This window comes from Pyrgilauda ruficollis, unplaced genomic scaffold (assembly GCF_017590135.1).
Source record: "Pyrgilauda ruficollis isolate IOZ18807 unplaced genomic scaffold, ASM1759013v1 scaffold68, whole genome shotgun sequence".
Lineage (NCBI taxonomy): Eukaryota > Metazoa > Chordata > Aves > Passeriformes > Passeridae > Pyrgilauda > Pyrgilauda ruficollis.
The window spans coordinates 371436-379677 of record NW_024528599.1 but is presented as its reverse complement, the minus strand read 5'-3'; the positions used below and the strand labels follow the sequence as shown (position 1 = coordinate 379677).

The 8242-nt window shown below is 42.9% G+C and overlaps 1 protein-coding gene across 1 annotated transcript; it reads right to left on the bottom strand.

Annotated features, from left to right (window-relative positions):
- Window positions 1–2278: 2278 nt before the first annotated feature.
- TDP2 (tyrosyl-DNA phosphodiesterase 2) lies at window positions 2279–8223 on the bottom strand. The gene is made up of 7 exons (XM_041484814.1): window positions 8038–8223; window positions 7875–7963; window positions 5620–5787; window positions 4873–4964; window positions 4278–4396; window positions 3728–3898; window positions 2279–2930 (listed from the first exon to the last, which is right to left on the bottom strand). Exons 1-7 carry the CDS (start codon window positions 8221–8223, stop codon window positions 2649–2651), a joined length of 1107 nt encoding a protein of 368 aa, XP_041340748.1. The 3' UTR covers window positions 2279–2648.
- Window positions 8224–8242: the final 19 nt, after the last annotated feature.

Genomic DNA, 8242 nt, shown 5'->3' with positions numbered 1-8242 from the left:
GTTCAAGAATGCTTTCAATGGATATATGCATAATTTCCTCATTTTAAAAGAATGACTAACCATTAATTGCACTGAATTGAGTCTTCCTCTTACCTACTGTTTATAATTATAAAAATTAATTGGCCCATACAAAATATTATGTCTTTGCTCGCTCTTATGTCCCCCCCTCACTATCTATTCCAAAGGTTAGGAAAGACTGCTGATCAAAGGAGGAATCAGCCAGTGCTAGAAACAGATCTGGAGTTTAGGCATCGAGATTGGTCACACACTACTCTGAATGCTTTTTTTTTCCTGCTTTTTTTATCCCTGATTCCAAAACCTATTTCAGAACAACGGAAGTCAGCCTCTTTCATGTCTTCCAAAATAGTCCAGAAGGTGCAGCCACATAACCAAAAGCAGCCATAATACAGAAGGCCACATAATCTGGTGTTTCTTGATGATGAAACACAAGTTTATTGTACTTTTCCTCTCTCAAACTCTTAGAAAAGTCAAACTGCCTTCACCTTCCCCACAAATCCTTTGGTTGGAACTACCAGGGAGGGGGAGGAGGTGTAAGCCCTGACAACAAACCCCATGACATTTCTTCAAAGGCTTAGTAAGGAACAAGATTGTCATGGAGAGAATCATGTGTGATCTGTGCCAGCCCCATTTTAAGCTCAGAAGGAAAAGCCTGGCAGTTGGAAAATCCTGGCAGTTGTACCTATTTTTCACTTTCTTACAGAACTATTTATTTTGGAATAGAAAGAAGAGATTATGGGCTCAACATGAGTTTAAAAATGTATCAGTGCTTTCTCCCTCCTTGTTTTTGCAGCTCAGTTATTATAAAATAATGGGATATGCTAAAAGCAATCAAGGATTGGACATCCTTCCAAAACAGGCTGTTCTCTTTCACCTTTAATAAAAGGAATTTGCTGTTTAAATAAGTGAAAGAAGAACAGGAGATCTCTGCAGCTGATTTCTGTTCAGATGAATTAACATCCTGAGGCTTATTTGCTTGTTTAGTAAAGTCACCTGGGCCTCCTGCTGAATGAAAGGAAAACCACACCTACCTCAGGCTTCCCTGTTCCTGTGACAAGAGGAAAAGCTGGTTAACTTATTGAGGAGAGATTTAGACTGTACATCAGGAAAGAGTGAAAGAGTGGCCAAACACTTTCACTGGCTGCAAACTACTGTTGGAGAGTGTGATAATGGGTAAGGTTGGAAAAGACCAGCAGTCATCTAGCTCCTGGATCAACCACAGTCAGTCCACTGGGGCACATTAGTAAGGAGTGAGTTTTGAATATCCCCATTGAGGGAAACTCCACCCCATCTCTGGGCAGCCTGATCCAGGGCTCAACCACATGCACAGTAAAGAAGTTCTTCTTCATGCTCCAGTTGAACTTCCTGGAACTTCCTTCCTTGCATGTGTTTCCAAAACAAATTAAGTCCCCCAAACCAAGTCTGTTTTGCCCACGAGGATAATTGGGAAGTGTCTTTATCTCAACCCATGAGCTTTCCTGGTTTTTTGATTTTTTTTTTTTTTTCTTATTTCTTCCTCCCACCTCACTGGGAAAGGGGAGTGAGAGAGTGGCTGGGAGGCAGACTGGCTACCAGGTGGGACCAAGCCACCACAGTAGTGCAGCAAGCTATTTTTAAGCTTTGGGCTGAAGACCAAAGACAAACAACAACAACAAAAAAAAGAATTTAGACTGTCAAACTCCGTTCATGTCACTGACGGGTTATCTCTCCATGCCTGTGCACTCAACTTCACATCAGAAAGTTAGGAGGCTTTCCCTTTTAAATCAGCATTGCACATCTACAAAACAACAGCTTCTACGAGACTGATTACGCAGCTCTTAAGAGTAGGAAGGCCTGGTTGGTCTTCTGCAAAGTCAGCAAGACCTTGAGCTGTTCAGGCTTTGCCCATGAGTTTATAAGAGCTCACTAAAACACAACACGTCTTAATCTGAACCTCATACCCAGGCTGATAAACACCAAGTAAGGTGTACACCATCACAAGTGAACAACTTCCATGCTCTGCCTATATCATTTTCTTGTCAAATAGATGGCGTATTTTTCTTAAATCTGTTCAACAGTAGTTCAGTTTCTACTTAAGAAACCCTTATTTTGTGAGAATCTAGTAATTCGTTCCTCAGCTCCTCTACTGTCTTGCCTGAAGGGGCGTGTACATTCAACACAAACTTCAGAAGCTAACACAAAACATCCTACAAAAGACAAGGTCATAAAGGATGATGGGAATGGTTACAAAATAAACAATGAAGGCACAATAAAAGTAGTCTTAAAATACAAAAAAGCAACCTTTATTATGAGATCATGATACACGCCAAAATAAAAGTGTCTTTTAAATCACTGAGTGTGTTTATGAATTGTATTTACAGGTTTTTCCTGTCATTTTAAAACTAGAATTTGTTTGGTTTTGCAGATATTTTCAAAAATAAATATTATAAAACATAATTCAAGAAAAGATGCATACAATAGGCAAAGGGAAACCTGGCTTGAAACGAAGCCATTCCTGCAGAAGCCAGGAACAAAGAACGTATTAGGGTTGAAAACTTAAATATGCCCTTCCTTAAACTGAGATGGTAAAATTTTGTAAAAACAAGAATAAATCACCTAAAAACTGAAGATACGAGTATTTTTTTTCTTTTTTATAATATAACATCAAAATTACACAGAATGCCCCAGTGATCACTAGGAAATCTGCCACATTCTAGTTTTTCCAAACCAATTAAGTCCATGCTTCGTGGAACGAAATGCCCCCCTTCCACTGCAGGCCGAAAGTAAATACGGTCAAACCTCATCTTGCACTTGTAGGCTGCATTCAGGTTGGTGTTGGACTGGGTGTCCCAAGTGTAGCGGCAGTGCTGAGGTTTACCCAGAAACTCCCAGGCATCCTTAATGTTGTCAGGTAGATTTCCAAGTTTAGTAACCTGAACGTAGAAGGAGGGAAAAAATTCCACAAGATGGTGAATTCACAAATTCTGCCTTCAAAAAATAGAACTGAGTTGTCACAGCATTGGATTTTTTTCCTGCAAACGTAAGTTGTTAAAAATCAGAGATCTTGGAGATGTTTCTAAACTATGGTATTTCTCCAGATACTCTGAAGTGCAACCATTTCCTGTAGCACTTTCTAAAACCAAAACATATCCCAAAATAAATGTTCAGCTCTGAAATGTTGAGGTATAGGGCCCAACACCATGTTTCCTAAACCAATGTCATTCCAGTTCACCACAACGGAATTTCATGATAGGAAGAGGTGAAACTCTTGACCTTCTAGTAATAATGCACAAATTTTCCTTTTAGTATCAGCAGCCAAAAACTACTTCTTATTTTGAATGTCTTGATTGCTGGGAATTAAGATCTATTTCTCCAGAGCACCCTCTTCTTTCACTGATTCTGAGAATTGGAGAGTAGAACAACTAAAGACCAGGTTCTTAAAATGAGATGCTGTTTTTGAAGCCAAAACTTCCATCAAATTTGCCTGCACCAGCTCAGATTCAAGTACTGTTATTAAAGCATTTTGTTATTCGGAAGGGGTCTCCATATAAATCACCTCAGCCAAAACAATGCTTACTTCTACTTAGTCACAGTTCCACATCTTAAGAATAAGTGTTGACTATCTCTGTTCTGCCTAAGCAGGTAATTTCTCATCAAGACAACAGAAAAGCCTGAGAAGTTTTTGTCAAAATACCTTCTCTAGAGAGCAAAGTTGCTTATTTCTATTTACCTCGCTGTCTCTGAGGTTTGTATCTCCTCCAAATATAACAGTGGTGGACTTAGACTCTTTCTGCATTTCATTTAACACGATTTGCAGCTGTTTTATACGTTCCTTGGAGTGATCTTTAGTGCTCTCCAGATGAGAAGTCATAAGGCAAAGTTCAATACCAGATACGCTCACCTATGTGAGAAACAAAGAGGCAGTGTTACGATCCACATCATGGTAAGAAGCTCAAACACAAAATCTAATCACAAAGCAAATGACTGAATGTCAGAGCTCTGGTTAACATTAGTTTTACATTGAAGAAAATGGGCTTACAGAAGGATAACAGGCTTTTAGTTTTGTTATCAGAGGTTATGAGACTAAAAAGCAAAGTATGGTAAGTAACTTGCATAAAAGATTTAAGTTTGTCAGGATCAAATGCAACTGGGTTTGTAGGCTTGAAGAAGTTTTTCTGCTCTTTGAGACTGTCATAGAGAAAAAGCCAGTCCAGTGTTTCCTGGGATTTTCTGTTTGGAAGGCAGAAGTACAGCTGCTTAGTACATCCTGACTCACTCACATGCACAACTAAAAGGTTCCTCTTCATGGCAGTCGTTGGAAAAGGTATTATGGCATGTTTCAGTAGCTTCACTCTCGATTTCTTTAACATTACAGCAGTGAAATACTCATCTACGTTACCTACAGAGAACCAAGCAAAGAAATGTTTGAGGACATCTTCTGCTGTGCCACAGCAGAACTGCCATAAAGCATTTAAGGTTCTGAAAGAGACCTTTTTACCACAACCTGTGAGAATATGTTGATTTTTAAGTCATTAGTGAAAAGTTGCATAATAATGGTCTGAATTTTCCAGATTTTTTAAATGCAAATACCTAAAAAAAATTACTTATCTGTGGTACTTTTTTATTACCCTTGCTACCAACCTTTCAAAATGCAGTCATAAATACAAAGGAAAATGCCAGAAAAACAAGATTTTCACATGCATAATTTGCATCAAGCTACATGCTGATACCAAAACACAGAAACATCGAGTGCTTCCTTCTTGACTTTACTCTTTATATACTTTAAAATGGTTGGAGGTTTTGGCAGGAGAAACAGAATAAACCCAACCTTTGTTTTCTGATTTTTGTCTTTAGCACCTGAGGGTATTTTCTTACCTGGAATAATAGTGTAATTGCTTGCTTTCATCTGGAGAAGAGGGAGATGTGGTGGGATGACCTCCTGTAAAAACACAACATCTGGACTGTATCTGAAATCAGCAAGGCAAGAAAAATTGCAATTAATTACTGAGAAGTAGTACTGCAACACTCTGATGCCAAATGGAAAAAAGTCAGGGATTTCAGGTGCACCTTGCCCTCACTTTCCTAGGTTTTGTAAGAATCTGCTCTTTAAAAAAGAAAAAGCTATCTGCATTGTATTTGGCAGCACATAGACACCACCATTACTAAAAGGGAGGAAACAATTGTCATTATGAACATGAAAACAACATGGTAATAAAATGCATGACTTCCTTCTACTACGACCTTGCAGGTATAACTTGAGGAATTTAACTTAAGCAGCTGCAAAGTAGCTTTGGGACATGTTTTCCAGAAGATTCTCAGGTACAGGATGTAATTATGAGTTGTGTTTGTGATGTATGATTGCAACTTGAACAATATTGCTCATTATTAGACTTTTGAAGTAGCTATCTCAAAACATTTAACCTCTGGGACGCTGCATAGGTTCACACCTTTTAGTCAGTACAGCAACTCTCAGCTATTTAGGACTTATAGGGTGATTGATCTGTTTCATCTAACATAAAGATAATTGGGACATGAAGATTCGTAAATTCTTAAATCAAGAAGCCTTTTTATTTTTCTGTTGAATCCAGGCACCTGACAATACAAAGAGCAGATTGTACTTACAATGCCAGGTATGTACAGATTCCTCTAGCTCGATCGTTCACATTTCCTAGATCCAGCCCATCAATGTTCCAGGTGATCAGCGAGAAGTTGCTGTCATCTTCTTTTTGCTGTGAGTCTTCACTGTTGACACCAGCAGTACTTGTAGTTGCATCTCCAGTGAGGTCAATGCTAAAGAGAAAGTGCATTTGTTTGTTAACATGCGTAATACTAACCTATCTGTGATTGCCTCACTTATCTCCTAAAGCATGTATGGATCTCAACATCATTTAAAAGCGCAATAGCTAAAACATACAGACCCCAGTCGTACAGAGCTGTGGCACACAGGTGAAGTAAGTGGTTTTTTCTCCACTTTATGGATGGAAGATAACATTTACCATTCTGATGTAAGCTAATCAGATGGCAATCAACAAAATCCAAAGCACTTGAGTAGTTCAACTCTTTCCCCACAATCCCACTCTTTCCCTATGTACTTCAGGAACAGGCTGCTTCCAAGTGGACTCCCCATGGGGTCACAAGTCCCGCCAGCAAACCTGTTCCAACACGGGCTCCTCTGTCCATGTGCCCACAGGTCCTGCCAGGACCCTGCTCCAGTGTGGGCTTCCCATGGGATCAGCCTTCTTCAGGCATCCAGCCGCTGCAGTGGAGAGTCCCCCCCCAGGCTGCAGGTGGATCTCTGTTCCACTGTGGTCGTCCACTGGGCTTGCAGGAGCACAGCTGCCTCACCACGCTCTGCACATGGGGAATCTGTTCCTGCACCCGGAGCAGCTCCTGCCCTTCCTTCTTCACTGACCCGTGGTGTCTGCAGGGCTGTTTTCAGTTCTCTCTTCTGCTGCAGATGCTGTGCTGCTGCAACTTTTTAACCTTAAGTACATTATCCCAGAGGCGCTACCACCATGGCTGATGGGCACAGCATTGTTCCACAGCAGGTCTGCCTTGAAGCCAGCTGACCTTGGCTCTGTCAGACACAGAGGAAGCTTCTGGCAGCTTCTCACAGGAGCCATACCTGTAGCCCCTCACTACCAAAACCTTGCCAAGCAAACCTGGTCAGAATAATGTTGACAACACACTGATGTTTTTGTTGTTGCTAACTAGTGCCTACCTCAAGACAAGGGCTTTTCAGCTTCCCACGCTCTGCCAGGTGCATAAGAAACATGACGAGGTGAGCTGACTTGAACTGGCAAAAGGGATATTCCATACCATAGATCATCATGTTCAGTGAATGAACTTGGAGGGAATTGGCCAGGAGGAGCCAACTGCTGCTTTGAGATGAGCTAGGCATCAGTCAGTGGGTGGTGAGCAACTGTACCATGCATCACTTATCTTTCTTGGCTTCCATTTCTCTCTCTCTTTTTGTTATCTCAAATTTCATGACAATTAATTTTATATTATTGTCATTAATTTTATTTCTGCTGTAAAACTGTTTTTAGCTCAACCCATGGGTTTGATCTTTTTTTTCAATTCTCTTTCCCACCCCACTGAGAGGGTGGTGGTAAGTCAGGGTGTCTGAGTGAGTGGGTGCATACTACTTGGTTGCTATCTGCAGTTAAACCATAGCACACAGGAATCTGGAAAAGTTCAATTCCACGTGCAGATCAATGCACTCAATACATTCTCCAGATGTGCTGTGAGATGGTGTATGTAAAACACATATCTTACATCTTAACTTTCACAGGTACATTTAACAAGGTGTGCATGTACGTGCCAATTTTATTTATAGAAATAAAAATTTTCATGCACCTGGTATAATACAAATATGTATAATTTACACATATACAAATGTGTGTATGGCAAAATCTGCATACATAGCGCTGCACAACACAAGGCAATGAGAACAAAATGCGTCTGTGTCTTCTCCAAAAGGTTCACAATCCATTAGTCCAGAGCATCCACAGAGGGAAAATACAGCCCAAAAGCCTGAGAGCATCTTCATGGGAGAGAAACGTCGGGAAAGGACGAGAACGGGAGCAGTAAACTTTTAAAATTTCAAAAACAAGTGACTGGCGTTTTTCACAAAAAGGAACAGGAACTACGCGCCTCGCTATACCTCAGCGGAGGTGCGATGCCCGGCGGGAGGGGAGCGCTGCTCCCCAAGTTACCCTCGGCCCGGCGATGGCTCTCCCCGGCTGTGGGGGCCCCAGCGCCCTCCTGCCGAGGGGCACCTGCCTCCCCCCGGGGAGGGCAACCTGTCTCTCCCCGGGGAGGCTCCGCTCCCCGACCCCCTCCTCCTGCCACATCCCCCCGTCCCTGTCACCTACCAGCTGCCGGTGTCCGCGCAGGCCGGGGCCGCCCCGCCCGCCGCTGCCTCCGCGTCCCGCGGCGGGTCGAAGTAGGCGTTCAGCGCCCTCTGAAACACAGGGGCGGCTGGCAGGGAGGGGCCGCCGCCGGGCAGCCCCGCGGCCCCGCCGGCCCCGGCCGTACCTCCATGTGCCAGTCGCTGGCGGCCAAGAAGCGGCGCGCCACGGCCTCGTCGCTGCTGGTGATGGTGGAGAACTCGGAGCACAGCACCTTCCTCCGCTTGGCGACGTGCTGCGCCTCCTCATCCTCCTGCTCCCGCTTGTGCTCCAGCGGCGGCGGGCTCGGCGCTGCCTCGGCCCGCTCCTCCATGGCTGCGGCGGAAGGCGGC